The 19,682-nt window shown below is 36.8% G+C and overlaps 1 protein-coding gene across 1 annotated transcript; it reads right to left on the reverse strand.

The window, feature by feature from the left end:
- Window positions 1–2,361: 2,361 nt before the first annotated feature.
- Window positions 2,362–6,135, reverse strand: LOC134387392 (zinc finger protein 585A-like). Its single transcript, XM_063109881.1, has 3 exons — window positions 5,985–6,135; window positions 5,601–5,708; window positions 2,362–3,887 (listed from the first exon to the last, which is right to left on the reverse strand). Exons 1-3 carry the CDS (start codon window positions 6,133–6,135, stop codon window positions 2,602–2,604), a joined length of 1,545 nt encoding a protein of 514 aa, XP_062965951.1. The 3' UTR covers window positions 2,362–2,601.
- Window positions 6,136–19,682: the final 13,547 nt, after the last annotated feature.

A 19,682-nucleotide genomic window follows, 5' to 3' on the forward strand; every position in this document is an offset into this window, starting at 1 on the left:
CATCTGTGCATTTAATCAACTGTGTATCAAAAATATTTGGGGGGGAAAAGCAAAAATAACTAACTAAATAAATAAAAAGTAATACAGTAAAACAGCTATTTACACAGCATTTACAGTGTACTAGGCATTATATGTAATCTAGAGATAATTTGAAGTACAAGGGAAAATGTTCATAGGCTATATGCAAAATGTGCTATTTTATGTAAGGGACTTGAGCATCTGGATTTTGGTATCTGTGGGGGCTCCAGGAACCAATACCCAAAGGTGCTGAGGGATGACTGTATTTTCCCAACTCATAAAACAAACATCAAAGGTGAACCCTAAAGTAAACTATGGACTTTGGTTGATAATAAGTGTCCATGTAGGTTCATCAATAGTAACAAATGTATCAATCTGGTGGGGGATGTTGGTAATGGGTGAGGCTGTGCATATGTGAAGGTAGAGGATATATGGAAATCTCTGTACCTTCCTTCCAAATTTGCTATAAATCTAAAACTGCTCTAAAAAATAAAGTCATATACATGTATATATACAAGAATGCTTCAAAAAGTTTGTGGAAAAATAGAGTTAAAAGATAATGCAAATCTTTGAGATGGAAAGGGGTGACATGAAGAGCTAATGATGGATCAGCAGTCACTTCTAAGATGGGATAATGTCACTTTTTTTTATTTTTGTTTTTTCCTCCCCAAATATTTTGCACTGCCAAATTAGGGGCTTGGGAGTTAAAGCGGGAGTCCCCAGCTCTGCTCTCTTGGCCATGTTCTGTCCCTTGGCCCTCATGCTCACCATGCCATGACACCCTTCACAAAGGTGAGACCATCTCAGCACAAGCTATTTCCCACTCCCAGCATTACCAATGGACTGACCTCAGACAAACCATTTTTCTGGTTCCAGTGGGGCCTCCCACCAGCTGAGCATTCGATCAGAACATCTGCCAGCATCTGTGAGGCTACTGCTGCCAATCCTGGATTGGACACCCAAGTTCTGAAGAAGATCCACTTGTTTGCCCTTGGCCCCTCCATACTATTGGCTTCAGGTACAGTTATCAGGGCAAGATAAGCAGGTCTACAGGTTGGATTCTAGGTTGGATGGGGCCTTGTCAAAGTGCAGTTGGGTCCGGGCAGAGCTATGCATGTAGAGCAGATGGAGTGGCCCTTTTTTCAATCACATTGGAGCTGACTATGGGATTTTGGAATCATGGCAGAAAATCCTGGAAGCAAGCATCCACATGGAATATCCTGTTTCTTAGTTTTCTCTTCTTTAAATGGGTTGGCATCAGGTCAAAAGGTTTACAATGGCTTTTAGCTTTAGGGCCAGGAAAGGACACTGCACAGGTAAATCCAGGAGGTAAAAAAGCCTGGTGTGTTTTAGGTAGGTTGCATCTCCCTGTTGAAGCCTCTTATGTTACAATATAGAAAGATGAGAAGAAAATCATGTGATGAGCAATGGTCAACACTCCACAATGTGCATTTAGAAATGGCTGCTATATGGCAGGCATGGATCTAGGCTTAGTGGTGATCAAAACAGGAGAAACATCACTATGTGGGAATAATAGATAAAATAAGCAAAATATACAAGGCAACATGGCAGTAAGTGTTGAGGATAAAAATAAAGGGATGGTGAGGGGCTAGGATTTTAAACTCGGCAGGCAGAAAAGCTTAGGGAAATCCTGTGAGGACATGTTATTGGAGGAAGGATATGAGGAAGCAGGCCACAAAGATAAAATGAAAAACTGTACTCTTCGCAGAGGGCACTGCAAATGCAAAGGCCCTAAAGGCACAAAATGTATTATGAAAGTCAGGTCATTAAGGAAGGGAAATGAGTGGGAAGAACTGTGACAACAGAAGGGATACTTAAGATCACTCAGTGACCTAAAAATTCTTACATCAGAAGCTTTCCTGAGGGTAGTGGGAGTTCACAGGACACTATGCTGGGGGTCAGAACACTATGTGCTGAGGGCTTGTGAGGCCCAAAGACACTATTAGTGGCTATGAGAAAGGTCAAAAGTCATGGTGAAAGATGACAATGGAAAGTCAACAGACACCCTGAAATTTCTGTCTGTATACATAAATCATTTTTAAAAAATTATGGTATCTCTTTCTTAATAGAAATACGCAGGGGGGACTGGACATGCACAACTATGTTAGATTCAACAGAAGAATGAAAAACACCCACAGTTCTGTTAGACCATGTGTTCTGCAACAAACAACTCACAGAATTCAGGATTTGTCACTATTGTATACATGATGATGTTTTACCATTCAATTTGTTGGCACTGTACCTAATCCTCAGTAAACAGGATTATCATTTACATGACAACATAATTTTTCTATGAAGAATCTGGCAACAGTGTTCCATCGTATTTTTCATAGAAGACTTCTATTAATGCATCAATTTGACTCAGTTCATGCTCAGGATAAATGCCCCAAAGATTAATGAAGCAGTTGACAATGTGGGAAGGGTCTCCTGACTCATTCAGTGCCTTCTCAGACATCCTCTTTTGAAAAGTAATGTGTGACATTCTGATGTGGACGTTTCTACTTACAATAATATACATTTTTTCTGCAGCATGGATTCAATAATGTACAATCAGAACTGTCCTCAGCGATGTTTTTTCAGTTGCTCACGAGTATGAATACTCTGATGCATGCTCAGCACTGATTTCTGAACAAAGCCTTTCCCACAGACTGCACACTTGTAGGGTTTGTCTCCAGTGTGTGTGGTCTGGTGTTTGTTCAAATTGGACCTGTCGGTGAAGGCCTTCCCACACTCAGCACACACATAGGGCTTCTCTCCTGTGTGAATTCGCTGATGTACCAGAAGCTGAGACTTGGAGGTAAAGGATTTCCCACAATCACTGCATTCATAAGGTTTCTCTCCAGTATGAATTCTATGATGTCTAATCAACTCTGACTTCTGTCTGAAAGTCTTCCCACATGCAGAACAAATGTAGGGCTTTTCCCCAGTATGAGTTTTGTGGTGGTTACTCAGATTTGACCTGCCACTAAAGGCTTTCCCACATTCAGCACACACATAGGGCTTCTCTCCTGTGTGAACTGGCTGATGCACCAGAAGCTGAGACTTGGAGGTAAAGGATTTCCCACAGTCACTGCATTCATAAGGTTTCTCTCCAGTATGAATTCTATGATGTGTAATCAACTCTATCTTCTGTCTGAAGGTCTTCCCACACTCAGAACAAATGTAGGGCTTTTCCCCAGTATGAGTTTTCTGGTGGTTACTCAGAGTTGACCTGCCACTAAAGGCTTTCCCACATTCAGCACACACATAGGGCTTCTCTCCTGTGTGAACTCCGTGATGCACCAGAAGCTGTGGCTTGGAGGTAAAGGATTTCCCACAGTAACTGCACCGATAAGGTCTCTCTCCAGTATGAATTCTCTGATGAGTAATAAAGTTTGACTTCCACATGAAGGCTCTTCCACACTCAGTACATACATAGGGTTTCTCTCCTGTATGAATTTTCTGATGCACACTGAGGATTGATTTCTGGTTGAAGGCTTTCCCACATTCATGGCATTCATAGAGTTTTTCTCCAGTATGAATTCTCCGATGCCTGAAGAGAGATGATACTTGGAAAAAGGATTTTCCACATTCATTGCATTTATAGGGCTTCTCTCTACTGTGGGTTTTCTCATGTACAATAAATTCTGGTTTCCGTACAAAAGCCTTCCCACATTCAGTACATACATAGAGTGTTCTTCCTGTACGAACTTTAAGATGTACGTTGCGCTGTGACTTCTGAGTGAAGATCTTCCCAACATCAGCACATTCATAGGATTTCTCTCCTGTATGAATTTTCTGATGTTGAGAGGGAGCTTGTTTATAACTGAGGATTTTTCCATATTGATTATGATCCCATAATTTCTCTCCTGTTGGAGAACACTCATAGTCAGTATAGGAAGATATTTTATCATATTCAGTAATTTTTTAACATTGTTTGATGCATTATTTCTATTACGACTATGTAAATATAAATTATGCTTCAAACCATTTCCAAATGAGTCCCTTTTTGGGGTCTTTTGGGGGAAGGAATAATGTTTGGGCTCGCATGAATTATTTCTCTAATGTCCTTATATTCATAATGCCACTGTGTAGCCAATATTTTCTTGAGGAAAGCAACATCAGTTAAAGACTTATTTTCTCTTTTCTGATAGCTCTCTATCTGGTCACTAATCTGCAATTCTTATGGAATGAAATACAGCAAAACATCATTTTTTTCTTCACTTTCCTTCTCAATTTTCAAAGAAACTTTTTAATAAATTCCCTACTATAAGATTTGAAACCCAAACTCCTCTTTTCAAAGGAGAAATAGGTGATCCTAGCTTAAGGAAGAGCCAGCAGAGGCTATAGGAGAGGGTACGTATGGCTCATCCAGGTTAAATGCAGAGAAAAGGGTGAGGGTGAGTAATGTGATGAGGAAGGTGGTGATAGTGTTGATAGGAAATATTCTGGGATACTATTCAGCAGTTAGAAGAAATAAATCAGGTGAACAGCTTACATCTGGACAGATGTGGAAAAAAGGCAAAGAATATGATATATAGCACAGTAACATTTATATCAACTAATGATACGTACCCCTAATTGACTTCAAATTTTACAGCACAGATGAATTAAAAAATATTTCCATCATATAAAATACATGGTCTGTGGTGGGAAGGGACATAGGCATGGGGAATAGAGAGAAGAGGGAATAAATCAAAAAATAAAATGAATTAGAGAATTCTCATCCAGACTCATGATGATAATGTGTCCTAAATTAAGGACTATGATAAAACTCGAACATCCTCAGGTGAAGTTTAGAAATAAAGCAATAACATAAAAAATCAACCACCCAGGCAAAGAGACCCTAGTCAGTATAGAGTCATTCAAACAACAGAAGGAAATGTCAGGAAGAGTGATTAGTAGTGTGCAAAAAATAACCACATTATTCATCTGCAGAAAATAAACTGTCAGGAAGCATGATTAATAATCTGCAGATATTAACCGACAGAATAATCTACAGAAAATAATCAAACATAGCAGAAAGTTATTCCCAAAGGTAAAGTGACAATGACTCCCAAGTCATCAGATGGATGAAAGGCATAGGGAATTGGGAAGAAGGGAAAAATCTCATGGCAGCACCCATGAAAACAATATCTGGTTGGAGATGAAGTTCTTAGACATTACAGTCAGAGAGAAAGAAATAAAAGAGGACCAGTAGGAGTGGGAGTGTGTGACACATAGTAATTTCGAAAGAAGGCAGATCCATGAATACCTGGATGCATAAAGAAAGACTCTAGGATTATGGGGAAGGTAAGACAAAAAAAAAAGTTTAAAACTTAGAGTAAAGGTTCATAAGCAAGAAAGATATCTTTAATGAGGCAGACTGACACATGATCCAGAATCCAAAAAGCCAAGTAAGAAGATAGAAATGATAAAGGTCATCCAGGTAGAAGGCATTTGGTTATCTGAGAGCCCGATGTCAAGGGTCCTCAAGCAATATGAAAAATTTAGATCTTTCCAGAAGAGTCATCTTAATAGCATTTGAAAGGTGCCTACCTTTCTCAACACAGCTGGGATTTACTCCTCTGCCTCCCACCTACCTGGATCACACTCACCTGGACATCTCTGATGTGGGCTCTCAGCCCGCAATGACCACGGATCCTTTCCTCGTTCCAATATGAAAACCTCTGTTTTGGGAACTAGATACCCTATTCATGGGAAATGATAAAGGACAGGGTCCAATTAGTTATGTTTCAGAGCCCAATCAATAAAGTCTTATTGTTCAATGAGGGTTTGTTCTTCAGAAAAGTAACTCTGTCTCTGGGAACAGAGTAATTGATTCAGAGTATCCAAAAGATATTAGGAATTTTGGACAAATCAAGGACAGAACCATCACATATTTAAGATGTCACAGCATTCATCAACTGAGAATGGAAACACTCTCAGTGAGGCCTCCTTTTAGACATCAAGATGACTGTGCTTACCTACTGACAGCAGGTGGCTGTAGGTCTCCAGCATTACATCCCAGTACAGGTTTCTCTGAGCGCTGTCCATGTGCTGCCATTCCTCTGTGTTGAAATCTATAGCCACATCCCTGAAGGACACTGATCCCTGCAAGGGCACATTCCTGTTCATTGTGAATAGTTAGCTTTGGGGGATGGAGAGTATGTAGTTAGAAATATGAAATGAGGGTTTTATTGTTCTTTTTATTTTACCACCTGTTTTTAAAAACTCACCCTCGAGAGTGACGTCTGCACGATGGCCCACTCGAAGTCCCTAGCACTCATTCCTCACCAAAAAGAGAGTCAAATCAATGAATGAATAACTATACTTTTTTGGTGGGGGTGGGGAATGGCCGGTCCAGGGATTGAACTCTGAACATTAGTGTAATCAGCACCAGGCTATAACGAACTGAGCAAACCGATCAGCCTAATAACTACATGTGATGAATATAACTAAAGGAGAGCACTGGAGCACATCAAAGGAGTAGCAGAAATCTTGTACAGCACAGAAACTCAGATGAGAAAATAGAGAACAGAAGGAAAATTTCACCTCTGCCACCTTATGCCCCAGTTGAAATCAGCTCAGAACCAGGAGGGAAATCACCCTGCGGAGAAAAACCAAGGGAAAGGACCTATGTCCTCTGTAGCCCCTCACTACCTGGGATCCATATAGTCCTCACCACTGGGAACTCCTGCAGTCGTCATAAGAACTAAGCCAACCTGGGGGAACTGCCTGGAGTCTATGCAGCTGCACTTCCTCCACAGAAGGAGCCAACATTGTACCCTGACTCCATTGCCTGGATGGCTACTGTGCTGCACTATCTCGGAAACAGCCACAGACAGCACCTTTCCATCCCTGAGGCTTTGTCACCGCTGAACTGCCCCGACCAGGAGGCCCACCCTCACCAAACTAAGCTGCTGATTCACCGTACCCCATGGGGCCAAGCTGCTGCAGAGCTGCTCCATCTACTGCTGCTAGCTGCTGTTGTGCTCTTCCCCTCAGGGCCTGACCTGAAGTGGACCACCACCTCCCAGCAAAATGGTGCCCTCGCTGCCCCGAGCAGTCACGCTCCCCAGGCCTGCACTAAAGCGTTGTATCTCCCCTCAGAGAATGGGTGCTTTGGCTGGGCTGAGTAGCTACACTTCCCAGGGTTGAGCTGATGTGACAATCCATGTCCCAGGGAAAGAGCATTGGCTGAGCTGAGATACCTCATCTTACAAGCGAAATAACTGTAGTACTCTGCCTCCCTGGAACTGGACTAGCTCCTTAGAGTCTGAGCTGCTGAGACATCAAACTCTCTGGAAATTGGATTCATCACTATGCTGCTCCCTGCCACCAGAGCCCAATCAACTGCAGTGCTATGCCACTCTGGAGTCCTTGCTGCCACTGGACTTGCTTCACAGAGTCTGGCATAACACCATGTCCCACCATCCAGGGTCCAGAGTCATCACTGCCTTATCTCCTAGGGCCTGAGTAGCCCCTGTGCCCTAGTGATTCTGATTCCCCAAATACAGCTGTGCTCTGCTTCTGGGATCACACCCAGAGTATCCCTCATTACCTGGAGCAATGGCAGAGCTTTGTTCTGCCCCCGGGATCAGAGTAACATCTACAACTTGGCCTCTTAGGCCCAAGCTACTGGGGAGTGCCTCACAGTCACAACCCCATCTTTAAGGGCAGTCTGCATACAACCTTGTCTCAGAGAGGGAATCTGAACCCCAAATCCCAGGATATTGGCTCCGTAACTGGTGATCACTGAATTGCCTGAAAATGAATTCAAAATAATGATGTTTTAAAAAATGGAACAAGATACAAGAGAATAGGCAATTCAACAAAATCAGGAGCAAAATTCATAAACAGAACTAGGAATTCAGTGAAGAGAGATATCAAAAAGAAAAAAAGAAAAAAAAAAAAAAAAACCAAACAGAAATCTTAGAGTTGAAGAACTCAATGAATGAAAGGTAAATTGCAATAGAGAGCTTCAATAGCAGACTAGATTGGGCAGAAGAAAGAATCTCTGAACTTGGATAGGCCTTTTGAAGTTACCCATTCAGAGGGAAAAAATGTATAAAGAAGAGTGATGACAGCCTACAAGATTATGGAACACCATTATTCAAACAAAAATTTACATTATAGTAGTTCCAGAAAGACAGAGACAAACATGGGATGGAAGGCTTATTTAATAAAAGAATTGCTGAACACTTCCCAAGTCTTGTAAGATATATTGACATCCAGATTCAGAAAGCACAAAGGTTTCAAACATATTCCAAGGAGGTCCTCCTGAGGTGTATTATAATTAAACTGTCAAAAGACAAAGAGAACATTTTACAACCAGCAAAAGAAAAGAATCAAGTCACATATAAGGGAATGCCCAATCAGACTATCAGCAATTTCTTAGTAAAAACTTTGCAGGCCAAAGACAATGGAATAATATATTCAAAGTGCTAAAACAAAGAATTGCCAGCCAAGAAGACTATGCACAGCACAGCTCTCCTTCCATTAAGATGGAGAAATAAAGTCTTTCCCAGACAGGCAAAAGGTGAGGAAACCCATCATCACACCTGTCTTATAAGAAATGCATAAGGTAGACCATCAAGTAGAAACAAAAGGATGCTATTTACTAACATAAAAACACATAAAAGTATAAAATTCACTGCTAAAGGCAAATATACAGTAAAATCCAAATTACTCCAGTACTGTATGATGTTCTGTAATTCATACACATCATTAATATAGAAGATTAAAAGTCAACAACACAGTCAAAAACAATGAGAGCCACAATAATTTGTTAAGAAATAAACAATATAAAAAGATTTAAATTGTGACAGCAAAAATATCAATAGTGGGGGTAGGGTAAAACTCTAGAGTTTTTGTATACAACTTATTAGTTAACAACAAGTTGTTACTGGTGTAAAATAGTCTATTATAACTATAAGATGATTTATAAAGCCTCATGATGAACCCAAAGAAAATATTATTAGCAGATATATAAACAATAAAGAGAAAGGAATCATAATTAATCACTAGAGAAAATCACCAAATTGCAAAGATAAACAACAAGAGGAAGAAAAGACAGAAGACCTACAAAACAACCAGGAAACAATGAATAAAATGACAATAGTAAGTCCTTACCTGTCAGGAATTACTTTGAATCTCAATGGATTAAATTCTCCAATCAAAAGGCATAAAGTAGCTGAATGGATTAAAAATACAAGCTCCAACTATATGCTGTCTACAAGAGACCCACTGTAGCCTGAAGGGCACACATAGGCTGAAAGTAGAAGGATCGAAGAAGATATACTATACAAATGGTAAGCAAAAGAGTGCAGGAGTGACCATACATACATCAGATAAAATACACTTCAAGTCAAAAAGTTTCACAAGAGACAAAGAAGGTCATTTATTTAAGGATAAAAGGCTCAGTTCAACATGAGGAAATAACAATTGTAAATATAAATGCACCCAACATCAGAGCACCTAAATATATAAAGCAAGTATTAATGTATGTGAAGGGAGAAATAGATGGCAATACAATAATAGTAGGGTACTTTGATACAGTTCTTTCCTCAATGGACAGATCAACCAGATAGAAAATTAATAAGGAAATACTGAAATTCAACTATACTTTAGACAAAATGGACCCATCAAATATATATAGAACTTTTCATCCAACAAGAGTAGAATACACATTCTTCTCTAGTGTACATGGAACATTCTCCAGGATAGACCACATGGAAGGCCACAAAACAAGTTTTAACAAATTTAAGTTCAAAATCACAGCAAGAATTGTTTATAACCACAATAGTATGAAACTAGAATTCAACAACAGAAAGAATTTTGAAAAACTTAAAAATATGTGGAAATTAAACAACATGCTCCTGAACAAACAGTGGATGAAGACAAAATCAAAAGGGAAATTAAACAATATGTTAAGACAAACAACAATGAAATACAGCCTGTGGGATGTAGTAAAAGCAGTTGCAGGAAGAAAGTAATGGTAACATATATGTATATTAAAAAACAAGAAAGAGCTCAAATAGCCTAATATGTGACAAGGAGCTAGAAACAGAAGAACAAACTAAACCTAAAGTTAGTGGAGGGAAGGAAATAATAAAGATGAGAACTAGACATAAATCAAACAGAAAACTGAAAAACCATAGAAAAAAATAAAATATGACTGAGTTGGTTTTTTGAAAAAATAAACAAAATTGATAAACCCTTAGCTAGACTAAGAAAAAAAGAGAGAACACTCAAATACACAAAAATCGGAAATGAAAGTGGAGACATTACACAGACACCTCAGAAATAAAAAGGATCAAGACTGGCTGCTTGGTAGCTGTAACCAACCGTATTTGCTTACAGTATGGTGCTGTAACACTAAGGTCAAGGGTTTGGATCCATGTACCTGCCAGCCACACAAAAAACAATGTTGAAAAATTGTAAGTTGAACTATCATTAAGTTGGGGAGCAACTGTACTTTATTTGTCTCAGGAGACAAAGAAAAATTCCATTTTGACTGATGAGAAATAAAAAGGATCATAAGGGAATATTATGAACAATTATATGCCAAGAGATTTGATAACTGAGATGAAATGGATAAATTCCTAGAAAAACATAAACTACTAAGGTTGAATCAGGAAAAAATAGAAAGCCTGAACAGACCAAAAACAAATAAAAAGATTTAAGTAGTAATTAAAAATCTTCCAACAAACAAAAGCTGAAATCTACCAAACTTTGAAAAAAAAGCAATACTTCTTATGCTCTTAGAAAACATAGAGTTCCTAAGACATTTTACAAGGCTAGCATCACCTTGATACCTAAGCCACACAAACCCCACAAGTAAACACAACTAGAAGCCAAAATCTCCAATGAACAATGATGCAAAAATCCTCAAAAAAATTTTAGAGCAAATCTAATTCAACAACACATCAAAAAGATTATACATTATGATCAAGTGGGATTTATCTCTGGCATGAAAGGCTAGCTAAACACACACAAGTCAATCAAGGTAATACACCACTTACTCTAAAAAATTAAAACCACATCATCATTTCAATTGATGCAGCAAAAGCATTCAACAAAGTTCAACGTCCTTTCTTGATAAAAACTTCTAATCGTTTAGTTATAGAAGGAAGATCCCTCAACATTATAAAGGCCAATAATGAAAACCCACAGCTATTATAATAATCAAAGGGGAGAAACTGAAAGTTTTTCTTCTAAGATCCAATACAAGGCAAGGATGCCCACTCTCTCCACTTGTATTCAACATAGCACTGAAGTACTATCAAGAGCAATTGCACAGAAAAAGAAATAAAAGGTATCTGAATTGGAAAGGAAGAAGTAAAATTAACTCTATTTAAAGGTGACATGATCCTATATGTAGAAAACCCCAAAGACTCCACACAAAAAATGTTAGATCTAATAAACAAATTTAGTAAAAGCTACATGACATAAAATTCTACATACAAAAATCCAAGTCATTTCTATAAATAAATAATGACCTAGCTGAAAAAGAAACCAAGAAAACAATTCTATTTACAATAGCATGAAAAAAACAAACAAACTTGGAAATAAATTTAAACAAGAAGGTGATAGACATGTACTCTGAAAACTGTAAAACACTGATGAAAGAAATTGAAGGCGACATGAATAAATGAAAAGATGGTCCATACTCACGGACCAGAAGAATTAATACTGTTAACATGCACATACCACCTAAAGCAATATTTAGAGTCAATCCCTATCAAAATCCTAATGGAATTCTTTGAAGAAATAGAAAAAACAGTACTAAAATTTGTATGTAACCACAAAAAGACCTGAATAGTCAAAGCAATTGTGAGGGAGAAAAAAAAAAAAAAAATCAGAGCACCACACTTTCTGATTTCAAATTACATTACAAAGGCATAGTAGTCAAAACAGTATGGTATTGAAAACAGACACATAGGCCAGTGGAACAGAATAGAGAGCCAATAAGTAAATCCAAACATATATGGTCAATTAATTTTCAACAGGGGCACCAAAAAGACACAATGGAGAAATGATAGTGTATTAGTCCATTTCTGTTGCTTTTAACAAGACATCTGAAACTACATAACTTACAAAGAAAAACAAAATTTATTGTTTACAGTTTCTGAGGCTGGGAAGTCCAAAGTCCATCTGGTGGTGGCAACAGTTACCTAGGGGTCTCACATTGCAAGATGTCAGAGGATAGAGAAAAGACAGAATCTCCTATCTCTTCTTTGAAAGGTCTCAGAACCATGCCCCTGACCACCATTTTTAATCCATTCACTATGGCATGGTCCTACAATTACCATAATAGGATTTCCCACCTTCTTAACAGTCACAGTGGGGACCAAATTTCTAATACATAAAACTTAAGGGACACAATTCAAGCTTCAGTGAGTTTTGGGGAGATATAATTAAATCCACTGCAGATAGTCTCTTCAATAATGGTCAGGGAAAACTGGATTTCCACATGATCAAAATTAAAACCAGACCCTTATCTTATACCACACACAAAAATAAACTCAAAACATAAGACCTAAAACCATAAACTCCTAGAAGAAAACGTAGGGGAAAAACTCCTTGACATTGGCCTTGGCAGTGATTTCTTGGATATCACAGCAAAAGTTGAGGCTACTAAAGCAAAAATAAGTAAATGGGACTACATCAAAGTAAAAACCTACTGCACAGTAAAAAAAAAAAAAAAAAAATCAACAAAATGAAAAGGCAACATACAGACTCAGAAAAAATATGTCCAAACTATATATCAGATAAGGGGTTAATATCCAAAATTGATAAGTAACTTATGTAACTCAATAGAAAGGAAACATATAACCAGATGTGCAAAGTACTAGAATAGACTTTTCTCTAAAGATGACATAAAAATGGCCAACAGGTACATGAAAAGGTGCCCAATATCACTAATCATCAGGGAAATGCAAATCAAAACCACTGTGAGATACCACCTCATATATGTTAGAAAAGCTATTATCAAAAAGACAAGAGATAACAAGTGTTGATGAGGATGTGGAGAAAAGGGAGCTCTTGCACACAGTTGATGGAAATGTAGATTGGTGCATCCATTATGGAAAAGAATGTGGAGATTCCGAAAGAAATTAGAACTAGAACTACCATAAGACCCAGAAATCCCCCTTCTTGGTATGTACCCAAAGAAAATGAAATCTCCACCACATAAAGATATCGGCACTCCCATGTTCACGGCAGTACTACTCTCAATAGCCAAGAGGGAAACAACATAGGTGTCCATCAACAGACGGATGAAGAAACTGTGGTATATGTATGCAATGGAATATTATTCAGCCTGGAAAAAGTGGGAGATCCTGCCTTATGCCATAACATGGAGGAACCTGGAGGACATTATGCTAATTGAAATAAGACAGACACAGGAAGTAAAATATTTCATGATCTCACTTATATGTGGAATCTAAAGCAAACAAACAAACAAACAAAAGACCAAATATATATATACAGAGAATAAAACAGTGGTTACCAGGGTGGGGTTTGGGGAGACGAAATTGGAAGATTTAGGTAAAAGACACGAAGTAGCAAATATATAGGATGAACAAGTTGAAAGCTCTAATGCGCAACATGAGAACTATAGTTAATAATAGTGTATTGTATTCAGGTTCTTTGCTAAAGGAATTTAGTTGGTTAGAGAGTGGTGCTGATAACACTAAGCAGATGGGTCACTAAGTGAGATGATGTATATTATGTTAACCTGTTCTACTATAATAACCATTTCACTATATATATATTATAACATATATAATAACTATATATATAATAATATATATATTATAGCATATATGTTATAACATCTTATAACATCATGTTATATACTCTAAAGATACACAATAAATTTATTTTAAAAAATAAAAATAAAAATCCATCCCCACTTCCCTAATACTTAACCATGAAATTTTTCTAACACACAGAAAATTTAAAGGAATTGCAGTGAAAACCTGTATACCCACCACCTAGGATCTATCATTCACCTTTTACTCTACTTGGTTTATCACACATCTATACATCCTTTTATCCATCCATCAATCCATCTTACTTTTCTGTGCATTTCAAAGTAAATCGCAAATGTCATTACACTTACCTCTAGTGTAGTTCAGAATGCAATCATTAACTAGAGTATAATATTTGTTTACCTTTTTTAGGTAAAATTCGCAATCAGTAAAATGCACCAATCTTTATACTTTTGACAAATGTATACATCTGTGTAATCCAAGAACTTTTAAAAAATGATATTTAATATAGGGTACATATTAAACATCTAGTTTTACCTTTTTGCGGAAAAAAATTGAATGAAGAATTTCTGCTACTTGTTCTGTACTACAGACTCTCTTTCAGTCTTCCAGCAACTGAATGAATGATCTGCGATACAGTTTCCGTGCTATTTAGGACTAGTCATTATGCTAATCCTGGGTACATAGAAATGAATTATTTATGTTTCTAATCTCTAGCAACTTAAAAGACTTGGAAAATAAGATCAAAGTTTGAAAAAAATAAGACGCATTAAACTGTTGAAAAATACATCTCTATGTTGGACACACTGAGGGCGCAAAAGAAAAAAAAGAACATTCTACGTGAAGCAATAAGTTTACATTCCAAAGAGTTGAGGAATTTAAGTCGGAAAATATGAGGTGTAATACAGAATAGGGGCCAATCCCCAGAAAGGACAAAAGCAAAGGTTTAGAGAGAGGAGAATTCACAAGGAGTGTGGAACAACAAACACCTAAATAAAATGCAAAGAAGTCTGCATGATAATCAATTTGAGAACACTGGGTGACAGCTTCTGAAAGCGTTCAGCAGTCAGGATTCATGAAAAGCTATATAGGTGCCCAATATTTATCTAGCTTTATTTTGTATTCTCGGATAGAATAAATCACATAGAATATTTTCTCTAACTACAGGTTTACTCATTGTTTCAGGTAACTTAAAGGTTTATCAACTACTGTATGTGAAGGAGATCTTATACTGGGAAATGACACAGATGGAATTGTCGAAGAGATGGTTATGTCATTAACTGGGACAGTATACATGGCAAAGGGTGTTGGAGGCAGAAGGTGGCAGAAGGGAGATAAGAGTGAAGTTTTGTACATGTAAAATTCAAGTTTTCTATAAAACAACCAGTTAAAGATATCCATCAGACCATTAAATATGTTAATCAGGAGTTCAATTAGGGATTGGATTAAAAATGTGTAATTTGATAATCATCAGTCTATAACAGTAGCTGAAGCCATCGAAGTGGGAAGTGACAATTCACTGAGACTATGCAGAAGGGGAGAAGGGAGAACACCGACAAATTTCTAGGGACAAGCACCACTTAAGAAACAGGCAAAGAAAAATAATTCATTAATGGAAATTGTTTTTAAATTGTCAGATTCTTTTTATTAGCATTAAGAGAAAACAATACAATGAAGCCAAGGAAATATTCCAGATGTCTTAAAAACAAGAGTCATGAAGACCAGCTTTTAACTTCTCTCATAAGACAAAACAACAAGAAAAACCCAAAAGCACAATTTCCAAAAGAAAGTGGAAATAAGAAGAAACATCTTATTTGTAATGTAATAAGAAATGGAGCCATCCACATATTCTACACTTTGAGGACTTTCTTACACAAATAATGCAAATAGGATGAAACAGAAAGAAATCGCCAAGACCTGAGTCATAAGTACTGTTTCTGAGAAATGAGGCAAACATTAATTAAACACTTAATGGTACCAATCACTGCTCTGAGCAACTTACATACAACTCAATTTTCCAAAAATGACCACCTAAAGATTTAGCCTTATTTGTAGGTGATAAAACTGAGGCACTGACAGTTTAAGTAACTGTCACTTGCTCATGATCACACAGTTAGAAAGTGGTGGAGCCAGGATTGAAATCTACATGTTCTTACCTCCAAGGTCTGTGCTTTTAACGTCTACATTATCACAAGTAACTAACTTAGACACACAGACAAAAGAATAGTTTGTTGTTTGTTTTCTCCTCAGGATGTGAAGAATGAGGGAAGTAAAAAGAGGGGAATGAGGCAGCAAAGAAAGAACTATTTAATATTTCAGTATAAATATTAACTGATGGAGAAAGGTTCTAGAAGCCATAGGAAACATGGGATTAAGAACAGAGAAGACATTATTCTTAAGAAGAGGAACACCTCATTTTTGGAGACCAGAGTAAAGAAGGTGTGGAAAGAGCTGTGGACCACAACTTCAAAACTTTGTCAAAGCATTTCACTCTGTGCCCGTGAAAATCTCTTATTTTCTCTTACAAACTAATGGGTTTTTTCGTGAAAGACAGAGTAAACTATGTAATGAGTTTTGTTAATTTTAATTATGTCCTAATTTGCTTTTCCTGTGAAGGTCAGATTCAAATATGAAGCCCAATTGTAAACGAACATACTCATATTTCTGCATGTTCTAATCGCAATTTTCTCCTAGTCTTAATCTTTTAAAACATTTTTCCTGACTGACTTTTGTCTACTTAAGAGTTTTCCATCTTCTTATCAAGATTATTATGATCTACTTCATCTCCGTTGCAGAATAAGAGAGTAAAATAAGCATATCATTTAAAACTCACATGGGACTTGGTCATTTCTTCTTCTTCCTGGGAGACAGTACAATCCTGAGGTGGCCAACCTGGGGGATGGACAAAAAAATGAACCATGAAAAAAGTCTTGCCCAGGATCTCCAAACAAGTTTGGCCAGAAATCTCCAGGTAGAAATGATCAATTACCTTGTAGGGGAAAAATTTTTTAAATCTATCAAAAAGCCAAGAATAACCACACTGTTTGGAGGCACCAATATGTGCAAGAATGAGTGACAAAATCCTATGGAGCTTCAGTGCGGATTTTGAAAAAGATTTTAAAATTAAAAGCATAATTCAGAAGGTATTTTTAAAGATCACTCCATACTTTTGTTTTCTTTCTATCCATCATCCATCCAACCATCCATCCTCAAACTTACAGAAAAGTTGCAAGTATAATACAAGGAACTTTTTTTCCTGAACCAGTTGAGAGTAAATTGCTGACCTAATGCCACATGACACCTGAATACACTGTGTATTTCCTACAAACAGGACATGGGTACTATACAATTACCACATACAGTCACCAAACTCAAGAAATTTACATTAATATACTACCGCAATCTATATCAGATCGCACTCAAGTTTCACAAAGTGTGCTAATATTGTCTTTTGTACTAAAGGATCCAGTTCAGAATCACACATTGCCTTTAGATGTCATGTCTCTTTAATCTCCTTTAGTCTGAACAGTTGGTCTTACCCTGACTTTTAAAACCTTGAGACTTTTGATGATGATAAGCCAGTCTTTGAAGAATGTCCCTCCAATTTGGTTTTCTCTGATGTTTCCTCATGATCAGATTATGCATTTGGGAAGGAATGCCACGGAGGGGATACTGCATTCTTCTCAGGGCCTTTCACGAGGCACATGATAAAAACCTGCCCCATTTCTGGTAATATTCTTTTTGATCAATTAACTCGGTGTACCTGCCAGGCCTCTCCACTGTAAAACTACTCTTCTTTCTTTTGTAATTAATAAGAATTTTATGGGAAGGTAGTTGGAGGCTATGTAAATATCCCATTCTTCATCAAACTTTCAGTTTATTAATTTATACCAATACGGATTTATGATTTCCTATTTCATTCAAAGGCTTGTAATCTACTACTACTATTATTTATCTTAATGGTCAGTTTGTCCCAGACTTGGCAAGTGGGTGCCCCTTCTATCTGGCATCTGCAGCCTTTAACAGGTCCCCATCACACTTTGAGCACTCCTACTTTCATGTAGATGTTCCAGGCTCATCTTGTATTTGCCCTGCCCAACACTGGAATCACTCATTTCTTCAAAGAGCGCTGGTTCTTATTATAGGAGGAAATGGTATTTAGAGGACAAAATCTGAGTGTTAGTGTACTCATCAATACTGGGGTGTGACTTCTCCCAGGACCTCAGTGGAAAAAGCTAAACACACACATATAAACACATACGTATAAACACAAACATATGTTGCATACACACATTTACATCTATACTTATTTTGATATCTTGTACATATAATGAAAGTATGAGTTCATATGAATACCTCCAATTCTAATCTAAAACCGCTGAGTTCATTCCAGTTTTGTCTCTTTTCATATGTGTAACTCCCTTCTCTGACAGAAATGTTAGCTCCATTATCCTTAAATGTAAATACATGTACAAATACATTAGGAAAAATGTTAAGTTCAGAGTTTGATAACTTAAGTATGTCCTGTTAAATTTTTAGCAAAAGCACTAAAATAATGCGAATAGAATGCATATCCTGCCAAAGAGTAGCAGAAAAGAGGTGGGACAGAAACCAATCTTAAGAAGGAAAGAAATGAAAACATTAAAAAATTATGTATAAACCACATTACAAAATCAAATGGTAGAAATAAATACAGATATGTCAGTAAATTCTGACTAAATAAGCAAATCTTACTAAAATCTGCTCTTGTTAAGAGATATATTAAAGGAAGTATTCAGAATAGCTGAAAATGAGAGGACATAAAAAACATATCTGGAAAAATGTTAATCAAAAGAAAGTTGATGGAGCTATAGTAATATCTAATAAAGCACAGACTTTAAATAAAAGCATTATTATACAGTGATCACTACCTAAAATGATAATGAAATGTTCAATTCCTCAAAGAGCTAAATTTCTAAACTTATGTTACTAAAAAAAATACACTAATACAAACCAAAATTAACAAAACTACAAAGAAAAATAATCTCACGTAGTGGGATATTCTATGTACTTCTTTTAGTAATTGATCAAAGAGACAAAATCAGTAAGATTATATGTTTGGACAAAAAATTGCAAACCACACTTAATAGATATCTATTTTAAAATACTATACACAATAACAGCAGGAGACAAATTCTTGTCAAAGACACACTCAATATTCAAAAACATTAGACACCTATTAAGCCATAAAGCAAATCTCAAAAAAATTTCAAAGAACTTTGTTTTATAAAGACTATCTTCACTGTCCACAAGAGCACTTATGTTAGACATGAGTCATCAAAGGATAATTAGGAAAAAACCTGTATGACTAAGAAATATAGTTCTAAATTATTTATGGGTAAAATAAATTATAGTAGAAACTTAAAGGAAGTATTTAAAACTGAATGATGGGAATATATTATATCAAAATTTGTGGGATGTAGCCAAAGTAGTACCCAGAGGAAAAGTTATAACCTTACGAGTTTATATTAGAAGTGTAAAAATTAATTACTCAAGCATCCAACTTAAAATGTGAGAAAACAACGGCAGAATAAACCCAAAGAATGTAAAAGCAAGGAAATAATAAGGACCAAAAAATAAAAGAAATAGGAAAAGAACTATGTAATGGAGAGGATTAATAAAGTCTCAAATTGGTATTTGTGTTATCATAAACCAAAAATTGCTATAAAACTATGTTAAGAGTAGGGAAATAGTGCAAGACATAATAAACTGACCAAGAGAATTGAAAAAAGAACTTCCAACAGTCCCTTACACCTATGATAATCTAATGTACGACTGCTGATAAGTGGGAAAATGATGGCCTATTTGAATTCTGGGACAAGTGGTGCACACACACACACAACACAGAAATTGTCTCTCTCCTTC

The sequence above is a fragment of the Cynocephalus volans genome, chromosome 10 (genome assembly GCF_027409185.1).
Source record: "Cynocephalus volans isolate mCynVol1 chromosome 10, mCynVol1.pri, whole genome shotgun sequence".
Lineage (NCBI taxonomy): Eukaryota > Metazoa > Chordata > Mammalia > Dermoptera > Cynocephalidae > Cynocephalus > Cynocephalus volans.